General features: G+C 50.2%; 1 protein-coding gene across 1 annotated transcript in view; it reads left to right on the top strand.

The window, feature by feature from the left end:
* LOC117518103 (5-hydroxytryptamine receptor 3A-like) overlaps positions 1–21,672 on the top strand; it is a 132,971-nt gene extending 111,299 nt beyond the window's left edge. Inside the window, exons 16-17 of the mRNA XM_034179165.1 lie at positions 17,341–17,618; positions 21,424–21,672. Of these exons, the coding sequence (XP_034035056.1) occupies positions 17,341–17,618; positions 21,424–21,672 (527 nt within the window). The remainder of the gene's footprint in view (positions 1–17,340; positions 17,619–21,423) is intronic.
* Positions 21,673–22,217: the final 545 nt, after the last annotated feature.

The raw sequence follows: 22,217 nt of genomic DNA, 5'->3' as shown, positions 1-22,217 counted from the left end.
CCTCGCCCGTACAGGTTCGGGCACTAGATGGCTCCCTACTCCCTCCGATCACGCATAAGACCCACCTGTAACTCTGGTGGTGTCAGGAAATCACCGGGAGGTGATCGAGTTTTTTGTGACTCAGGCCACCTCCCATGTGGTTTTAGGATTTCCCTGGATGTTGAAGCACAATCCCCGGATTGATTGCCGTCCGGGTAGTGGTTCAGTGGAGCGAGACCTGCCATCGGGTGTGTCTAGGTTCCTCGGTTCCTCCCGGCTCCCAAGCTAAGGAGGAGGTCAGAGTCCCGCCCAATCTGGGGACGGTGCCGGTGGAGTACCACGACTTTGTCGACGTGTTCAGCAAGGATCTGGCTCTCACACTTCCCCCCCACCGTCCGTATGATTGTGCCATTGATTTGGTTCCGGGCAGTGAGTTCCCGTCCAGTAGGCTGTACAACCTCTCACGGCCTGAGCGCGAATCAATGGAGACCTACATCCGGGACTCATTAGCTGCCGGGTTGATCCGGAATTCCACCTCCCCGATGGCGCAGGTTTCTTTTTTGTGGGTAAAAAAGACGGCGGACTTCGTCCATGCATTGATTATAGGGGGCTGAACGAGATCACGGTTCGCAACCGATACCCGTTGCCCCTGTTGGATTCGGTGTTCACACCCCTGCATGGAGCCCAAATCTTCACCAAGCTCGATCTTAGAAATGTGTATCACCTGGTTCGGATCCGGAAGGGAGACGAGTGGAAGACGGCATTTAACACCCTTAGGTCACTTTGAGTACCTGGTCATGCCGTTCGGCCTCACAAACGCCCCCGCGACGTTCCAAGCATTAGTTAATGATGTCTTGCGGGATTTCCTGCACCGGTTCGTCTTCGTATATCTAGACATATACTCATCTTTTCTCCGGACTGAGACTCATGTTTGGCATGTACGTCAGGTCCTGCAGGTTGTTGGAGAACCGGCTGTTTGTGAAGGGCGAGAAGTGTGAGTTCCACCGCACGTCTTGTCCTTCCTGGGGTTCATCATCTCCTCCAACTTCCGTCGCTCCTGATCCGGCCAAGGTTGCGGCGGTGAGAGACTGGCCCCCACCCACGAGCCGTAGGAATTGCAACAGTTCCTAGGCTTGCTAATTTCTACAGGAGTTTCATTAAGGGCTACAGTCAGGTAGTTAGCCTCCTGACAGCCCTGACCTCACCAAAAGTCCCCTTCACCTGGTCGGATCGGTGCGATGCCGCGTTCAAGGAGTTGAAACGGCGCTTCTCGTCTGCACCTGTTCTGGTGCAGCCCGATCCTAGTCGCCAGTTAGTGGTTGAAGTGGACGCCTCGGACTCAGGGATAGGAGCCGTGCTGTCCCAGAGCGGGAAGACCGATAAGGTCCTTCACCCGTTGTGCCTATTTTTCCCGCAGGTTGACCCCAGCCGAACGGAAACTATGACGTCGGCAATCGAGAGCTCCTTGCGGTGAAAGAGGCTCTTGAGGAGTGGAGACATCTGTTGGAGGGAACGTCCGTGCCATTTCACGGTTTTCACTGACCACCGGAACCTGGAGTATATCAGGACCGCCAAGTGGCTGAATCCCAGGCAAGCCCGCTGGTCACTGTTCTTCGGCCGTTTTGACTTCCGGATCACCTACCGTCCCGGGACGAAAAATCAAAGATCGGATGCTTTGTCCCGGGTACATGAAGATGAGGTCAAAACGGAGTCGTCGGATCCCCCCGGATCCCATCATCCCGGAGTCCGCTATCGTGGCCGCCCTCACCTGGGACGTGGAGAAGACCGTCCGGGAGGCCCTGACACGAGACCCGGACCCCGGAAACGGGCGAAGACCAAACTCTACGTCCCACCAGAAGCCAGGGCTGCAGTTCTGGACTTCTGTCACGGTTCTAAGCTCTCCTGTCATCCTGGGGTGCGAAGAACCGTGGCAGTCGTCCGGCAGCGCTTCTGGTGGGCGTCCCTGGAGGCCGACGTCCGGGGTTACATCCAGGCCTGTACCACCTGCGCCAGGGGCAAGGCCAACCACCGCAAGACATCGGGATTGCTACAGCCGCTGCCCGTGCCTCATCGCCCCTGGTCTCACATCGGCCTGGATTTTGTCACGGGTCTCCCGCCGTCCCAGGGAAACACCGTCATCCTCACGATAGGGGGACCGATTCTTCCAAGAGCGGCCCACTTCGTGGCCCTCCGAAGCTACCACAGGCCCAGGAGACAGCGGACCTCCTAGTCCACCACGTCGTCTGTCTGCATGGGATACCATCAGACATCGTCTCCGATCGCGGTCCCCAGTTCTCCTCGCATGTTTGGAGGAGCTTTTGCGGGAACTGGGGGCCACGGTTCATCTCTCTCGTCCGGGTATCCACCCCGGACCACCGGACAAGCAGAACGGGCCAACCAGGAGGATGGAGCAGACCCTACGCTGTGTGACAGCCGCGCACCCGACGGCCTGGAGTACCCACCTGGCCTGGATCGAGTACGCCCACAACAGCCAAGTGTCATCAGGCCACGGCATCTCCCCTTTCGAGGTGTGCTTGGGCTATCAAACCCCGTTGTTTCCGGTGGTTGAGGGGGAGGTCGTGTGCCACTTGGTCAGGCCCACTACGGAAGTGCCGTCGGGTGTGGCGTGCCGCCCGTTCTGCTTTGTTAAGGGCACGGACGAGGGCGAAGAACCATGCAGACCGGCGCGGGCCCGGCTCCCACGTATCGTCCTGGGCAGGAGGTGTGGTTGTCCACCAAGGACATTCCCCTTCAAGTGGACTCCCCAAAACTGCAAGAACGATACATCGGCCCGTACCAAGATACTCAAGGTCATCAATCCCGCCGCAGTGAGACTCCAGCTTCCGGCCTCACTGCGGATTCATCCAGTATTCCACATCTCCAGGATTAAACCCCATCACACCTCACCCCTCTGCACTCCGGGTCCGGCGCCACCTCCTGCCCGGATCATCGACGGAGAGCCGGCTTGGACCGTGCGCTGGCTCCTCGACGTCCGACGGATGGGCCGGGGTTTTCAGTATCTGGTGGACTGGGAGGGGTACGGCCCCGAAGAACGCTCCTGGGTGAAGAAGGGCTTCATCCTGGACCCGGCCCTCCTGTCCGACTTCTACCGTCGCCACCCTGACAAACCCGGTCGTGCGCCAGGAGGCGCCCGTTGAGGGGGGGGTCCTGTTTGGTGGGCCGCTGAAGAGGAGTACTGCTGGCCCACCACTACTAGAGGGCGCCCTGCCTGGAGTGCGGGCTCCAGGCACCGGAGGGCGCTGCCGCCCTTACGGGAGCAGCCAGGATGACAGCTGTCACCCATCACTGGAGACAGCTGATCCCAATCAATAAGGAGGGTATATCAGCAGGACGGCATCTCCACCTCATTTGCCGAGATATCGCCTTACCAAGAGGTAACGAACTCAGCCAGTTGTATTATTCTGAGAATTAATACTGTGTTGCTTGTGCTTAGGTCAGCTGAAGACCGTATTGGACGAAGTAGGATAAGTACTCACATTCCAATCCTACAGTACTATTTTGAGTAGAGGTGGAGGTGGTGTTTCCACCCTCCGTGTTGCTGGGTGCAGCGCATCCACACCTGACTGTTTCTGTTTCCTGCCAGCAAGTACCGGATCCGACCGAGCGGAGGCAGTGGCCACCTGGGAATTCGGGACTTGGCGGCTCCAGTATTCCCCGGGTTCGGTGGCAGAGGAAATCGGGTTGGTTCCGGTCGACTTGGACAGACGTCTCCTATCGTCGAGCCTGCCCACACGACACCGTTGTAATTAGACTCAATCTCCATATTGTAATCGGTTGTATTTGTTGTGCCTTTTTCACGACAGTAAAAACAGGTTATTTGATTCCTCCATGTCCGTTCATTTGCGCCCCCTGTTGTGGGTCCATGTTCCTACACTTTCACAACACTAATGACAACACTCATGCTGAATATAATTTCGCTTGCATAGGCTGATTTTGGAGATCAAGCAGTAATTGCAGATGGGCTTTCTGAGGTCCCAGATAGCTTTTCCTGATTTCCTTTTCTAACTTTCAGAATTTAGTAAATTAGCATATGGTCCATTGATACTTATGTGTAGAGGACTAGTCCCTAGAGGCAACTATTTTTGGTTTCAAATCTGGGCAATGCAGTCCCAGAAAATTCTGAATGTGACAAACAAGAAACAGTTGGTGTAAACAAGTCAATGCTACTAAAAACACAAACTTGCAGAAACAAAGATACTATTCTGACATGGTTTTGCACATAAGACTGACATGGTTTGCACATAAGACGGCATAGCATGTTTCAAGTACACACATATATGTCAGAAGGTGGGGGGGACATACCATATTCTGTCCCCCCTGGTTGAAAAGGTGGGGGGGACATGTCCCCCCTATCCCCCCACCAAATTGCACACATGCATCTAAACCATAGTAGAACATAACAGAGACACTTAACCAAAATACCCCTTTAAGTGAAGAGATGCAAACATGAAGAGATAACAGAAAGATTCACAATCAAAGAATGATCTGGGAAACATAGACACTAGAAATTACCCTAAATCTATAACAACACAGAAAAACCGAGCTCACAGATACATGGGGAGGATATAGACAGCAAACACAAAAGAGAATGGATGGAGGAATGTGCACCACACACACACACACACCACACACACACACACACACACCACAACACAGTAGGATAGCTGTTGTGTGGGCCGCCAGAAGAGGAGGTACTGCTGGCCCACCACCAGTGGGCGCCCTGCCTGAAGTGCGGGCTTCAGGCACGAGAGGGCGCTGCCGCCACGGACACAGCCGGGGGTGACAGCTGTCACTCATTATCTCTTGACAGCTGTCACCCATCTACTCTACATTATCTCACTCCATAAAGACCAGACGTCATCTCCACCTCGTTGCCGAGATATCGTACTTCTTTGGAGGTAATAGACTCAGCCGTTTGTGTTTTGCAATATATCTGTATATTGTGAGTGTTTGCAGGAGTACCGGTCCTCTTTCTGTGGAAGCTGAGTGAGTGTAGGACGGCACTCTTTTCCCCTGCGGAATCACTGCGGTACCTGCAGCATATTGAGTGAGAGGTGGAGGTGGCATTCCCACCGTGTTGTTACGGGGTGTACACACACCCACACTTGACTGTCTTTGTTCTTCGCCAGCAGTACCAGATCCGACAGTCGGGGTCGGTGATTCACCTGGGAATCGGGACTTGGCGGGCTTCCAGTATTCACCAGGTTCGGTGGCGGCGGGAAATCGTTGTGGTTCCGGCTCTTCTCAGGACAGGACGTCTTCTATCCTCGAGCCTGCCCACACGTCACCTTTGTGGATTGACTGTATCATATTCTGAGATTGTCTGTATGTTCGTTGTGCACCTTCACAACATTAAGTTGTTATTTTTTGGCTCATCTATTGACCGTTCATTTGCGCCCCCTGTTGTGGGTCCGTGTCACTACACTTTCACAACAGGATATCTCGGCCAGCGTCTGGACTCCGAGGGCGTCACCCCGGCTGTTGAACGACCAATGGGAGAGCAGGGAGCGCAGGCGTCCTGCAGGAGGCATGATTGGTGAGCTGCAGCACATTCTCACCGCCTTTACGGCTCGGTTGGATCAAATGACCGAGCAAAACATCCTCCTGAACCGCAGGGTGGAGGCTCTCTCCGCGCAGGTGGCGGTGAGCGCTCAGGGCGCTGCTGCAGCTCCTCCTCCTGCCGACCCTGTGCAAGATATGAACGTTCCAGTGGTGGTTCAACAACCCCTCCCACCATCCCCTGAAGCATACATAAGCCCTCCTGAGCCGTACGGAGGTTGTGTGGAGACGTGCGCGGACTTCTCATGCAGTGTTCGCTCGTCTTCACACAACGTCCCGTCATGTACGCGTCAGATGCTAGTAAAATAGCTTATGTGATTGCTCTGCTTCGGGGTAAGGCACGCGCCTGGGCTACGGCGCTCTGGGAACAGAACTCACGGTTGTTATCAGCATACACTGGGTTTGTGGGGGAGTTCAGAACAGTGTTTGATCACCCTAACAGAGGAGAGAACTGCTTCAACAATGCTGCTGTCAATGCGACAGGGGCGCTGGGTGCGCAGCCGAAAATGCAGTCGACTTCCGCATCGCAGCTGCGAGGTCCGGCTGGAATAATGTTGCGCTCCGCGCCGCCTTCATAAACGGACTGTCATCGGTCCTGAAGGAGCATCTGGTAGCTAAGGAGGAACCGCGGGATTTAGATGGGCTTATCGATCTCGTTATACGGTTAGACAATCGGTTGGAGGAACGCCGTCGGGAGCGAGGCGAAGGACGTGACCGGATACGCGCCGTCCCTCTCCCTTCCGGGTTCGAAAAGGGGCCGCCTGTTGTGGCTGGCATGCCTGGCTGGCTTTTGTTTGTCTTTGTTTCTGTCTTTTGGTTTCCTTCCAGGTGGTGCGCATTTTGGGAGTGACTGAGTGGCTGTGTGGCTGAGTTATCAGGACCTCACCCTGATCACCTGCGGCTCGTCAGGATTCACAGCTGTGGTGCATCTACACGGATTGGAACATGGTGGCATTTAAGTCTGGAATACACAGTGTGTATTGCCAGAGACTCGACCTTGTGACCAGACGGGTGAGATCGTCGTCTCGAGAGCCATCTCATCATCAGTGGATGCAGAGAACGTCCAGGTTTGATGCATGGTCTGTGAAGAGGAGGGGGTGAGGTCTCACGCTCGTCAGCACACTTCCTGAGGTACGTTAGGTTTTGTGACTAACATTTGTACAGTCAGTAATGTGGTGTCCCTCACACCTTATTGTATTGAGCTGTTATGTTAGTCGTTTTAATCAGCTTCCACTTGCAGTTGAGTTATGTGAACTGGCTGTTCCATGCCTGCAGGGAGGGAAGCTGATTAGTAATTAGCCAGGAAGTGTTTGCTGTTTGTACACCTTTGAGCGGTCTCTCTGTGTGTGGAGTGTGGACTCACATGATGATTTCTTCTTTCACAGACTCGGTTTGTCGCGGCCACCTGGGGGGTGTCGGGCGGGGTCCTTGGGTCCGAACTGTTTCTGGCTCTGGACCGTTTGTGCAGCTGGGAGCGCACCGTAATTACCACCTCGCAGACCGCGCACTTATTTGTTGTATTATCACATCACTGTTATGTTTATTAAACTCTGTTATCCTTTGTACCGTGCTCTGCTTATTTTATACTGGGTCCTTCAAACGCTGGTTGGTTCTCCGGGCTGCGGTCCGACACATAACACCGCCCTCCCCACGCTCCACAGCCGCAGCGCTCGTGGGCAACAGCTCCCCCTGCTGACGTTGTTAGGGAAAACGCACAGGGCCCAAAATGAGGAGGCTGGTCCGCGGGGAGTGTTTTCTCTGCAGCTCAAAGGAGCACATACAGAAAGACTGCCCCAAACGGCCACAACAACAGCCGCCCTCAGAGACTGGGCTAAGGGGGGGTCAAAACATTCACGTGAGACACACACAGATTGCCACACAACTCCCAGTTACAATCCTGAGCGGGGATTTAGCCCTTCAAGCCCCAGCACTGGTGGACACGGGGTCAGAAGGGAATTTGCTAGACAGCAGATGGGCAAGGGAGGTAGGGCTCCCTCTGGTGGCGCTTCCTTGCCATTGCAGGTGCGGGCACTAGATGGCACCCTCCTCCTTTAATCACACACAAGACACAACCAGTAACTCTGGTGGTGTCTGGAAACCATCGGGAGGAGATTGAGTTTTTTGTAACTCCTTCTACCTCCCGCGTGATTTTGGGCTTCTCATGGATGTTGAAGCACAATCCCCGGATTGATTGGCCGTCTGGGGTGGTGGTTCAGTGGAGCGAAACTTGCCATCGGGTGTGTTTAGGATCCTCGGTTCCTCCCGGTTTACAGGCTAAGGAGGAGGTCAAAGTCCCTCCCAATCTGACGGCAGTGCCGGTTGAGTACCACGATCTTGCTGACGTCTTCAGCAAGGATCTGGCACTCACCCTTCCCCCGCACCGTCCGTACGATTGTGCCATTGATTTGGTTCCAGGCGCTGAGTTCCCGTCCAGCAGGCTGTACAATCTCTCACGACCTGATTGCGAATCAATGGAGACCTACATCCGGGACTCATTAGCTGCCGGGCTGATCCGGAACTCCACCTCCCCGATGGGCGCAGGTTTCTTTTTTGTGGGCAAGAAAGATGGCGGACTCCGTCCATGCATTGATTACAGGGGGCTGAATGAGATTACGGTTCGCAACCGATACCCGTTGCCATTGTTGGATTCCGTGTTCACCCCCCCTGCATGGAGCTAAAATCTTTACTAAGCGGATCTTAGAAATGCGTATCACCTGGTTTGGATCCGGAAGGGAGACGAATGGAAGACGGCATTTAACACCCCGTTAGGTCACTTTGAGTACCTGGTCATGCCGTTCGGCCTCACCAACGCCCCCGCGACGTTCCAAGCCTTGGTTACCGACGTCTTGCGGGACTTCCTGCACCGATTCGTCTTCGTATATCTGGACGATATTCTCATCTTTTCTCCGGATCCTGAGACCCATGTCCAGCATGTACGTCAGGTCCTGCAGCGGTTGTTAGAGAACCGACTGTTTGTGAAGGGCGAGAAGTGCGAGTTTCACCGCACGTCTTTGTCCTTCCTGGGTTTATCATCTCCTCTAACTCCGTCGCCCCTGATCCGGCCAAGGTTGCGGCGGTGAGAGATGGCCCCAACCAACAAGCCGTAGGAAGCTGCAACAGTTCCTCGGCTTCGCTAATTTCTATAGGAGGTTCATTAAGGGCTACAGTCAGGTAGTTAGCCCCCTGACAGCCCTGACCTCTCCAAAAGTCCCCTTCACCTGGTCAGATCGGTGCGAAGCCGCGTTCAAGGAGTTGAAACGACGGTTCTCTACTGCGCCAGTTTTGGTGCAGCCCGACCCTAGCCGCCAGTTCGTGGTTGAAGTGGACGCCTCTGACTCAGGGATAGGAGCCGTGCTATCCCAGAGCGGAGAGACTGATAAGGTTCTTCACCCCGTGTGCCTACTTTTCATGCAGGTTGACCCCGGCTGAACGGAACTATGACGTCGGCAATCGAGAACTCCTTGCGGTGAAAGAGGCTCTTGAGGAGTGGAGACACCTGTTGGAGGGAGCGTCTGTGCCGTTCACGGTTTTCACTGACCATCGGAACCTGGAGTATATCAGGACCGCCAAGCGTGCTGAACCCCAGGCAAGCCCGCTGGTCACTGTTCTTCGGGCGTTTTGACTTCCGGATCACCTATCGCCCCGGGACCAAGAACCAGAGGTCGGATGCCTTGTCCCGGGTACACGAAGAGGAGGTCAAAACTGCACTGTCGGATCCACCGGAGCCCATCCTGCCTGAGTCCACTATCGTGGCCACCCTCACCTGGGACGTGGAGAAGATCGTCCGGGAGGCCTTGGCACGGAGCCCGGACCCAGGAACAGGTCCGAAGAACCGTTTGTACGTCCCACCAGAGGCCAGAGCTGCAGTCTTGGACTTCTGTCATGGTTCCAAGCTCTCCTGTCATCCAGGGGTGCGAAGGACCGTGGCAGTCGTCCGGCAGCGCTTCTGGTGGGCGTCTATGGAGGCCGACGTCCGGGAGTACATCCAGGCCTGCACCACCTGTGCCAGGGGCAAGGCAGACCATAAAAGGTCCCAAGGACTTCTCCAGCCGTTACCTGTGCCTCATCGCCCCTGGTCCCACATCGGCCTGGATTTCGTCACGGGCCTCCCGCCGTCCCAGGGCAACACCACCATCTTCACGATAGTGGACTGATTCTCCAAGGCGGCCCACTTCGTGGCCCTCCCGAAGCTCCCAACAGCCCATGAGACAGCAGACCTCCTAGTCCACCACGTCGTCCGTCTGCATGGGATACCCACCGACATCGTCTCTGATCATGGGCCCCAGTTCTCCTCACACGTCTGGAGGAGCTTCTGCCGGGAACTGGGGGCTACTGTGAGCCTCTCGTCCGGGTATCATCCGCAGACCAATGGACAGGCAGAACGGGCCAGTCAGGAATTGGAGCAAGCTCTGCGCTGTGTGACGTCCGCACACCCGACGGCCTGGAGTAAACATCTGGCCTGGATCGAGTATGCGCATAACAGCCAGGTGTCCTCTGCCACCGGCCTCTCCCCATTTGAGGTGTGTTTGGGGTATCAGCCCCCGTTGTTTCCCGTGGTAGAGGGAGAGGTCGGTGTGCCCTTGGTCCAGGCCCACCTGCGGAAGTGCCTGTCGGGTGTGTCGCTCTGCCGTTCTGCCTTGTTGAAGGCCCGGACGAGGGCGAAGACCCATGCAGACCGCCGGCGATCCCCGGCCCCTGCTTACCAGCCCGGGCAAGAGGTGTGGCTTTCCACGAAGGACATCCCCCTCCAGGTGGACTCCCCGAAACTTAAGGACAGATATATCGGACCATTCAAGATCCTCAAAGTCCTCAGTCCTGCCGCAGTGAAGCTCCAACTCCCGGCTTCACTGCGGATCCACCCGGTTTTTCACGTGTCACGGATCAAACCTCACCACACCTCACCCCTCTGTGCTCCCGGACTGGCGCCGCCTCCTGCTCGGATCATCGACGGGGAGCCGGCTTGGACGATGCGCCGGCTCCTGGACGTCCGTCGGATGGGCCGGGGGTTCCAGTACTTGGTGGACTGGGAGGGGTATGGACCCGAGGAACGCTCCTGGGTGAAGAGGAGCTTCATCCTGGATCCGGCCCTCCTGGCCGACTTCTACCACCGTCACCCGAACAAGCCTGGTCGGGCGCCAGGAGGTGCCCGTTGAGGGGTGGGTCCTGTTGTGTGGGCCGCCAGAAGAGGAGGTACTGCTGGCCCACCACCAGTGGGCGCCCTGCCTGAAGTGCGGGCTTCAGGCACGAGAGGGCGCTGCCGCCACGGACACAGCCGGGGGTGACAGCTGTCACTCATTATCTCTTGACAGCTGTCACCCATCTACTCTACATCATCTCACTCCATAAAGACCAGACGTCATCTCCACCTCGTTGCCGAGATATCGTACTTCTTTGGAGGTAATAGACTCAGCCGTTTGTGTTTTGCAATATATCTGTATATTGTGAGTGTTTGCAGGAGTACCGGTCCCTCTTTCTGTGGAAGCTGAGTGAGTGTAGGACGGCACTCTTTTCCCCTGAGGAATCACTGCGGTACTCTGCAGCATATTGAGTGAGAGGTGGAGGTGGCATTCCCACCGTTGTTGTTACGGGGTGTACACACACCCACATTTGACTGTCTTTGTTCTTCGCCAGCAGTACCAGATCCGACAGTCGGGGACGGTGATCACCTGGGAATTCGGGACTTGGCGGCTCCAGTATTCACCAGGTTCGGTGGCGGCGGAAATCGTGTGGTTCCGGCTCTTCTCAGGACAGACGTCTTCTATCCTCGAGCCTGCCACACGTCACCTTTGTGGATTGACTGTAATCATATTCTGAGATTGTCTGTATGTTCGTTGTGCACCTTCACAACATTAAGTTGTTATTTTTTGGCTCATCTATTGACCGTTCATTTGCGCCCCCTGTTGTGGGTCCGTGTCACTACACTTTCACAACAATAGCAGGGACATAGAGCTGGCTGGAACACACATACATGCCGATAAGACAGAACAGTAGGAGTGTTCTCATACCCATGCAGGAAGAGGGAGGACCAAAGCATACACAACTGACAGATGAGGGGCATGCCCCACACGCACACACACACACACACACACACACACACACACACACGGACAAGCAGCAGTGAAACAGACACACAGAGGACAGGCATGACACAAAAATTAATAAAACCCCAGAAACGGATGACACCATGACAGAACTCCCCCCACCCCCACCCCTCCAAGACCTGGCCCTGACAGCTCAACCTCAGTCCATTTGGCTGCTCCTGTTTTGTGTTCAGGGTCGTCACAGCAGATACAACCAGATCCGCATTGATATTTTGGCACAGGTTTTACGCCGGACACCCTTCCTAACGCAATTCCAGTGTTACCTGGAGAAACACACACAGCCGCTGGTGTTCCAAAGACGTCTCCCATCCAAGTACTAACCAGGTCCCGCACTGCTTAGCTTCTGAGAACTGATGGGATCAGGCTTACACAGAGCTCAACACCCCCCCACTCCCCAAAAAACAAAACAAACAAAAAACAACAGGAGAAAAAACACAAAAACAGCGGACGCAAGACAAAACCAAGCACACAAAACAAAAAATCCAAAAACAACCCCACCTCCCAAAAAAACCCCACCATGGGCGTGAGGCAGGCGGCGGATAGGTGGGAACACCCCCGAACCTGGGTGCACCAGCCCAGAAAGGGACTGGCTCTTCAACCAACAGGAGTTCATTACAACAAATGAAGACCGGCCATAGGCAGGCTGTAGGCTACGTTGGAGCAGGGTTGGAGTCCGCGCAACCCTCAAGCATCCACAGCAGCGATAAAGCTGGATCCATGTGACCCTCCAAGGTCCATGGCTAAAGCAGAGATGAAGTCGTGTGATCCCCCAGGGCCCACGGTTAAGACGAAGCTGGACCCATTCGACCCTTTAGGGTCCACAGCTGAGGCAGGGCTGAGGTTGTGCGAACCTCGAGGGCCCACAGCAGAGATGAAGCTGGAGCTGTGCAACCCTCCTTGGCACACACCGGAGACAAAACTGGAACTGTGCGACCCTCCAGGGCCCACAGCGGAGACTGAGCTGAGGTCATGCAACCCTCCAGGGGCCACGGTGGAGATGAAACTGGATACATACAACCCTCCAGGGTCCACAGCGGAGACGGAACTGGAAGTATGCAACCCTTCATGGCCCACAGTGGAGACTGAGCTGAGGTAGTGTGTCTCTCCAGGCCCCACCTCGGAGACCAAGCTGGATCTGTGTGACCCTTCAGGATCCACGGCGGAGATGAATTGGAACCGTGGGACCCTCTTGGGCACACAGCGGAGGCTAAAGTTACAGCAGGCATGTTTCTATGTATTTCTTAAGGGTTTAGAGGTAAACAACATTCAGCACTAACTCTTTGTTTGTTATCGCCATTACCCTCAATACACTGACTGACACCAGAACTAGAACACTCAGGATTGGGGGAAGGTACCACTTTGAATCTCTTTTTGAGGGTATACATTCATTTTCAAGAAAATGAGGTATGTTTGATTGGGAAAGTAAGGAGGCTTCTTTACAACTATAAATAATTTGCTCATTATTGTCACCAGAATCACAACGTTGTCCATTATGCGTCAAAACAGTACCGCTACTATCTTGATTCAGAGGGGTTATGTTGGACGTTAATGCAGAATTTCACATGTCCATTTCGACAGAAAGATTTAAGCTTGTGTGTGACCTACTTTGCTTCAAGCCAGATTTTAGAAACACTTGGCTCTCTATTGTCTGACTGAAACTGACTGAATTTCCTGAGTGACTGAAATTGGGACTGATACAATCAGGATCTTGGAAGGTATCAGTCATATATATATATATATATACATACATACATACATACGAGGGCTGTCAATAAAGTATAGGTCCTTTTTATTTTTTTCAAAAACTATATGGATTTCATTCATATGTTTTTACATCAGACATGCTTGAACCCTCGTGCGCATGCATGAGTTTTTCCACGCCTGTCGGTGACGTCATTCGCCTGTGAGCACTCCTTGTGGGAGGAGTCGTCCAGCCCCTCATCGGAATTCCTTTGTCTGAGAAGTTGCTGAGAGACTGGCGCTTTGTTTGATCAAAATTTTTTCTAAACCTGTGAGGCACATCGAAATGGACACGGTTCGAAAAATTAAGCTGGTTTTCGGTGAAAATTTTAACGGCTGATGAGAGATTTTGAGGTGATACTGTCGCTTTAAGGACTTCCCACGGTGCGAGACGTCGCGCAGCGCTCCCAGGCGCCGTCGTCAGCCTGTTTCAAGCTGAAAACCCCCACATTTCAGGCTCTATTGATCCAGGACGTCGTGAGAGAACAGAGAAGTTTCAGAAGAAGTCGGTTTCAGCATTTTATCCGGATATTCCACTGTTAAAGGAGATTTTTTTAATGAAAGACGTGCGGACGGGTCCGCGCGTCGGGACGCAGCCGGCGCGGTGCGGCGGCACAGGAAAAACACCTCCGTGTTGATAACCATTTGTAAAATCCAGGCGGCTTTTGATGGCTTTCAGTGGAGTGAGTATATGAGAAATTGTTTAACAGCTGGACATGTTCCAACTTGTCCTTAAGGCTTCCAACAGAGGTGTTTTTCCTGTGGCTGCGAGCCGACGCTGCAATCCATCTGCTGCAATCCATCTGCTGCAATCCATCAAAATCTCCTTTAACAGTGGAATATCCGGATAAAATGCTGAAACCGACTTCTTCTGAAACTTCTCTGTTCTCTCACGACGTCGTGGATCAATAGAGCTTGAAATGTGGAGGTTTTCAGCTTGAAACAGGCTGACGACGGTGCCTGAGAGCGCTGCGCGACGTCTCGCACCGTGGGAAGTCCTTAAAGCGACAGTATCACCTCAAAATCTCCCATCAGCCGTTAAAATTTTCACCGAAAACCAGCTTAATTTTTCGAACTGTGTCCACTTCGATGTGTCTCACAGGTTTAGAAAAAATTTTGATCAAACAAAGCGCCAGTCTCTCAGCAACTTCTCAGACAAAGGAATTCCGACGAGGGGCTGGACGACTCCTCCCACAAGGAGTGCTCACAGGTGAATGATGTTACCGACAGGCGTGGAAAAACTCACGCATGCGCACGAGGGTTCAAGCATGTCTGACGTAAAAACATATGAATGAAATCCATATAGTTTTTGAAAAAAATAAAAAGGACCTATACTTTATTGACAGACCTCGGATATATATATATATATATATATATATATATATATATTGCCACTCATTAGAAGACATGCAAAGAGGAGAAACATTTGCAAATGGCCACCTTAAATACCCTTTCTCATGATTGGATTCACCTGTGTAAGGAGGTCAAGGGTCAATGAGCTTAGCAAACCGATTTTGTGTTCCAATAATTAGTGCTGAATGTATTCAAATCAATAAAATGACAAGGGTGCCCAAAGTTATGCACCTGCCTAATTTTGTTTAAATAATTATTGCACACTTTCTGTAAATACTAGAAACATTTCATTTCTCAAATATCAGTGTGTTCATCTGCTATATGATATATTAAACTGAAATTTCTGATCTAGACAACAAATGATTTATAAAGGAAAATCATGAAAATTATCAGAGGTGCCCAAACGTTTGCATACAACTGTATCTAAATGTGTTTAAAAAAATGCACAAGACATTTCATGTAATCTCTCTCTCTCTCTCTCTCTCTCTCTCTCGTTGATCAATTGGTATTCAATGCGGACACTGGATGGGGCGCTAGCGTCCCCTCTTTCAATACTATCCACTGTTGCAGTCAATGTGGTTCACGGTCTAAGCACAGGCAGCTGGTTCCCGCCTCATCCATGTTGCACTGGGGGACCACTCGGGCCATTCGGCTCACAATCATGTTGCACTGGGGTGCCACATTGGCCATGCAACTCTCATCAGTGTTGCATTCGGCCCCCATTTGGAACATTGTGGGGACACTCAGGTGCATTCCGGCTCATCCATGCCACATCAGGGCATTCGGCTGAGTTCTGTACTGGCTGGCCATTGTGATATGGCAACTGACACCATTCAGGTGTTTCAACTGCTGAGACTGCAGTCAGACTGCACTTTGACCACTGTTCAAACTTTCCCCACCTCGAATGCACCTTGACAGAGGTGTGCATGTGCCCTATATTTGGGCTGATTGTGCAAATGTGCCCAACTGTGTGGGATGCACTCAAGCATGCTGATTTTGAGTGCGTCTCGAATTTGCCCGAATGATCATTCATGTAGCATTCGGTCTCTATTTTGACAAGGAGGTGCATTCATGCACATTCGAGACATTCGGCCAGAATTTGACGCGCCCAGCATTTCAAACAGCCCCTCGAACACTCTCCAAATGCTTTGAATTACGTTTCCATGCCGTACAAATATTATGACTGCACCTTGACTGCCGTTAAATATGTTTTCTACCACAAGTGTAGCGTGCATGTGCTGTAACTGCACTAATGTGCCGACTGCTGGAAGAATGGTGTGCGAGGATTTCAACTGCACCTCGAATTTGCCCGAATGTGGGTTGAATCCTCATTCATGCGGCATTCGGGCTCATTCTTGCTCTTGTGTGACAAGGGTATAATGGATTGCAAAAATAATGCAGAGGTGTTGTAACGACCTGAATTGGAACACTTTTAGCACTCAGACAAATTTATGCGTGTGTGAGTGAGAGAGAGAGAGAGCGAGAGAGAGGTTCAGGTAACTTTATTTGTACCCGTAGGTAGATTTGGCTTGCAGCAAACAGAAAACAGAAAAAAGGCATCCATGTTAGTCAACACAACAACAACAATAAAAAACACTAAAAATACTAACAAAGAACATACACAAAACAAGTTAACAAACACCACCAAGGACTCACAACCTTAAAACCACTAAAAAGATGGTCAGCTTAAAACTAGTGTGCAAAGGGCAAATAAATAAATAAGTATATAAATATCTAAATATAACCATATGCAAACCTACTAAGATGTGTTCAGTTGCACAAGAGAGAGAGAGAGACCCTTGATTAGAATAAGTGGGTCTTAAAAATGGATGTATATAGATAGATAGATAGATAGATAGATAGATAGATAGATAGATAGATAGATAGATAGATAGATAGATAGATAGATAGATAGATAGATAGATAGATAGATAGATAGATAGATAGATAGATAGATAGATAGATAGATAGATAGATAGATAGATAGATAGATAGATAGATAGATAGATAGATAGATAGATAGATAGATAGAATCATGATCTGGACTTTTGGATCATGTTTAGTTCTGCTTAGTTTAGTTTTGATTGTTTTTTTCGGTGTGTGATTTCTCTTGTTGGGTTCTTCCTGCTTGGGATCTGTCTGTCCCTATCTCTCTTGTCTGTCTCTCTTGGTGCTTGGTCTTGAGCAGTGCACACTGTCTGGGCCAGACCCTGTTCTGGAGTTTTCCACACACCTGTTTCAAATCTGTAACTCATCACTAGGGTGTATATAAGCTTCACTGGTTGCACTAGTTCTCCGTCAGTTCATTACACCTTGTGCCTTCTCTGCTAGCTCTGTATACCATGTTTTCTAGTCCTGCTTCCATGTTGTGTTTTGACCACCTGCCTGTTTTTCTGACCATGCCTAACGCCTGATGTTTTGGGTTTGTTTGCTGATTTTGATCTGCCTTTCTGTGTACCGGACCCCTCTGAATTATTCAGTAAACGATGTCTCTGTCAAACCTGATAGACTTACAGCTAAATTGTACTAAATTCCTGTTCAGTGTGCTGCAGTGAATTGCTTCTCCAATGTGCATCCTTCCTCTCAGGTATCTATTTCTCGGTGTGTCTGGCCCTGATGGTTATCAGCCTGCTGGAGACGGTCATCATTACTAATGTTCTCCATAACAACTCCATGAAAAACAAAGACATTCCACACTGGGTGAGGGTGGTCGTGCTAAAACACATCAGCAAGCTCATCTGCTACCAATGGACGGAGGACGTCCCACCCCCACCTCAGGAGGACAAATCTAAAAAACTGGAGGATAATACAGGCCTATGCATCATCCACCCAAGAACTGAACAGCCCACACAAAATGCAACCGGCGTCGGGGGTAATAACATCATATTTGAACTACAGTGCCCTCCAAATGTATTGGGCAACTTGGTATTTCACACATTTTAATTTGTTTATGCCATTTCAAATACAAAAACTAAATCAGGCTTCTAAATCTAAAAATTTCTAAAATGATCTTCCTTAAATTAAAACTCAAAGCAAATCTCTACAACTAGATATAAAATAATTAAAAATATAAAAGCCAAGATGATGAGTTGCATAAGTAATGGGCCCCTTTGGTATAATACCTGTAAATAATCAGTTTTATTGCCAGTTTTCTTCAGACAAGTCAGAGGATGGATTCATGAACATTTACAAGACTATGGTAAATCTGTGTGGAGTAGACAGTTCTCAAAAACTGAGTGACTGTGCAAGAAGGAGAAGCCACCAAGACACCCAGACAACCCAGAAGACATTATAGGCTTCTGTGGCTGTGATTGGAGAAACTGTGCATAGTGCATGTTTTGCATTTTGTATCCCCAGTTATACAGCATCATGATGAAGTGGTATAGAGGAGGGTTTTCTTTTCACCAAAACATCAAATCTACGCATCACAGATGTGCATTCTGTCAAATTGTAGCTGACGTTTCAGGTCATCTTTTTAAGAAAATTCTCCTGTCATGAAATCGCCTGTGTAAGGTGTGTCTGAATATTGTTCTGACTTTAGACCAGGTTTTTGATGGTCTGTGGTGTGGTTGTTTTCCAGAGCTTCATCAGAATCAGAATCGCCTTTATTGTCATTGTAATTTGCATTACAATGAGATTTGAGAGCAACTCCAAAAAAAAGGTGCTTTCCATGGTATGGGTAATTTTTAGCCAAATAAAAGATAGTGAAATTTAACAGTAAATTATTCAGAGTATATGTACAACTAATATAAACATAAGGTAATGTAAAACAAGAATTATATACAATTGTGGAATCATATTGCACAGGAATATTGCACATGGTTTACAGATATTGCACAAGAAACTTGAACATGCGAATTAGAGTGATTTGTTTTTGTTCACAGCAGTGATCGCTCTGGGGAGAAAGCTGTCCCTGAGTCTGTTTGTCCTAGTTTTGATTGACCTATACATCGACCGGAGGGTAGCAGGTCAAACAGGTGGTTGCTGGGGTGGGATGTGTCTTTGCTGATGCTGGCAGCTCTGCTGAGGTAGTGAGAGCTGGCAATGTCTTCCAGGCTGGGCAGAGAGCAACCAGTGATCCCCTGGGCCGTTTTGATCACCCTCTGCAGCGCTCTCCTGTCTGCTGCTGAGCACCCCCCCATACCACACTGTGATGCAGTACGTCAGGATGCTCTCGATGGTGGCTCTGTAGAACAACACCAGCAGCTTCTCCTCCAGATTGTTTCTCTGAGCACCCTCAGGAAGTGGAGTTGCTGCTGGGCTTCCTGAAGTCCAGGATTATTTCTTTTGTTTTTGTGGTGTTCAGCGGCAGGTTGTTAGCTGAACACCACGCCACCACCATGAGTCAATTTACCTCATCTCTGTAGCCGGTCTCATCCCCCCCTGAGATGAGCCCAATCACGGTGGTATCATCCGCAAACATTATGATGGTGTTTGTGGGATGGGTACAGAGATGGGAAAGTTGGTTATATGATTTATTCCCTGCCACATCCTTCTGGGGTCATTTACAGCGAAGTGGCCCTCTATCTTTTCCTTGTAGGCAGCCTTGGCCTCTCTGATGCCTCTTTTCAGATCGGACCTGGCCGCACTGTACAGGGCCCTGTCCCCTGATTTAAAGGCAGTGTTGCGGCTTTTTAATAGGGACTGGACTACACTGTTCATCCAGGGCTTCTGGTTTGGAAAAACCCTGACCCTTTTGTTGACGGTGACAGTGTCAACACAGTTCTTAATATAGGAGAGTACGGTGTCGGTGTACTCCTGCAGGTTGTGGCTGAAAAATAAATCCCATACAGTCCGTGAGAAGCAGTCCTGTAGCTGGGTGAGTGCTCCTTCAGGCCAGGTTTGGACTGTCTTCCGTTGTGGCTTTGTTCGCCTCAGCAGGGGGGTGTAGGTGGAGGTGAGGGACAGGCAGAGATGGTCAGATCCGGTGAGATGGGGGAGTGGAGTGACTTTGTACGCGTGTTTAATGTTTGAGTGAACATGGTCCAAAGTATTTCCCCCTCTGGTGGCACACTTCACATACTGGACAAACTTAGGGAGCACAGTCTTTAAACACGCTTGGTTGAAGTCACCAGCGACAATACAAATGCCATCCGGGTGGGCCAGCTGCTGTTTATTTACACAGGCAAGCAAGAGGCTAAGGGGCGTGCTAACGTTAGCATCGGGTGGGATGTAAACAGCAAACACAATGACTACTGTGAACTCCCTTGGCAGATAAAAAGGTCTGCACGAGACTGCCAGCACCTCTAAATCAGGAGAATAGTGAGAGTCAATGATCCTGCTGCTACAGCACCACTCACGGTTCACATAAACACAGGGCCCTCCACCTCTGCACTTATCCGAATCACTGGTTCTGTCCTGCCGGTGTAGCGTGCGGCCTGCTAGCTCGACTGCAGCGTCGGGAATCAGTGGGTGAAGCCACGTCTCCGTGATGAAAATAACGCTGCAGTTCCGCACAAAGCTGTTTGTGGCCATCTGTAGCTCCAATTCATCCATATTGTGTGTGATGGATCTGGCGTTTGAGAGGAAGAGGCTCGGTAATGCTGGCCTGTGTGGTTGTTTACGTAGCCTAGCATCAGAGCTGGACCGACATCCTCGCTTCTGCTTCCTGTCTCTACGCCGCCTTCCCTGCCTGCTGGGCAGGCTGGTAATCCACAGAGAGCCCGGTGTTCTCGTTATGTCCTCCAGGATGTAACCGACAGTTTGTACCTCAGACCGAGGTGGATATGGTTCTGGCGGCTGAAGCTGTGGGTCGCTTTACGAAACTCGAAGAATATACACGCAAAAAGTAAGAAAAACAAGCACCAAGTTGTAGAGCTAAAAGCCGCTGCATCCGTGTGCTCCCCATCTTTCTCCAAAAAAAAAAAAAAAAAAAAATTATATCAATGCACCAGGTCCACACCTCATTTTCAAACCAAAAGCCCACCAGTGCACAGATAAGAATAAGTGCAATTGTTTTTTAAAGAATATGGGTGCTGTGTGTGAAAATAACCACTGAATTCTCATGGTGCATTTCATATGTTATTGAAAAGTAAAATGTAATATTTCATGCACAGTCCTGTTAATTTTTGCATGCATGTATAAGAGTGTTTTGCATTTAACATTTACAATCTTGCATGAGGGCATTGGGTAGGATCAGGTTTGGAGTTAGGATTAGAACAAAAATGGCGCAATTTGAAGTAGCAAATTGAATATACGCATGTATATTTTGAAAACATTTTTACGCTCACATGAAATGTTTTTTTTTAGGTGAAAAAGCCCTATTTTGTAAAAAACTGCAATGTGAATACTTTTTCTGCTATACGGGTCACATGGTGTACAGAAAAACTCATGACATTACAGATATATTGAATTTGTGGGAGGAAAAAACCAACAACAAATTTGTCATTTTTAGTGGGACTTTCCCATCCATCACCATGACTATTGGAATTACAGTTTTGACAAGAGCGTCACTGGAATGACCCAGTAGAAGCATTGCACCACTCAGTTAAAACACTGTAATTTTGCTTCACCATCTTGTCGACATTTTGAGAATATGACTTAACTTTTGTCCAAAATTGGTTTTCCTTCATCTATAAGATATCAGATGATAGGACCCCTCTATGTTGCACCACACCTTTTGACCACCACAGCATCAGTATTCACATTTTTAACACACCAATACAACAAGAAACCTCACTCTCCCTCCATTTCTGCAACAGGTACAGCTACTCCGCCTGAGCTGCAACAGATCTGCCAGTACCTGAGTGAACTTCATGCCCACCTGGCATCAATGCAGAAGGAGAGCGAACTGCAGGACCAGTGGTGCCACGTAGCCTACATCCTGGACTTCCTGCTCTTCCGTATCTACCTTCTGCTCATCTCTTGCTATGCCCTGGTCATCATCTGCATGTGGTGCATCTGGATCAGCCACTCCTGACTGGAGTCTGACCAAAATGAAAGGATAACTTCACTTTTTTTTTTCTTTTTTTTTTAACATCCCTACTCATTTTTAAACAAGAGCCTCGTGCAAGAACATTTTTGTAAACTTCTCTTAAAGTTCTCTTACCTTTCTTCAGTGGTGGGCACAGATAACCAAAAAATTAACTTTGATAACAGATAATCAGATAACTGAAAAGTTATCTTTGATAAAGTAAAATGATAAACCACCCAAAAATGTATCGGAAGTTACCGATAACTGATAAATTCCAGTATTGTCTCTGGTACATTTGCAACTACTAACAAACTGAATTTGAGTTTTAACACCACAATTGCTTGTGGTAGCATCAAAAGCGACAACAGACCCAAACAATGAATCAGCACTTTTGTTTTTCAGCATCCTGCCCCCTGCTAGAAGCTCCAGTTTACTACATGGCTTCCACCACAGAAGCAAGCTGAGAGCAGCAGCAAAGCCCAGCTCTCTACCCAATCACAATGCTCCGGTCAGGCGGAGGTCTTGGAAATAAAGCCATGCTGACTTGTGGT

Source organism: Thalassophryne amazonica, chromosome 10 (assembly GCF_902500255.1).
Source record: "Thalassophryne amazonica chromosome 10, fThaAma1.1, whole genome shotgun sequence".
Lineage (NCBI taxonomy): Eukaryota > Metazoa > Chordata > Actinopteri > Batrachoidiformes > Batrachoididae > Thalassophryne > Thalassophryne amazonica.
Note: the sequence above shows the minus strand (reverse complement) of the source record. Positions and strands in the feature narration are given on the sequence as shown.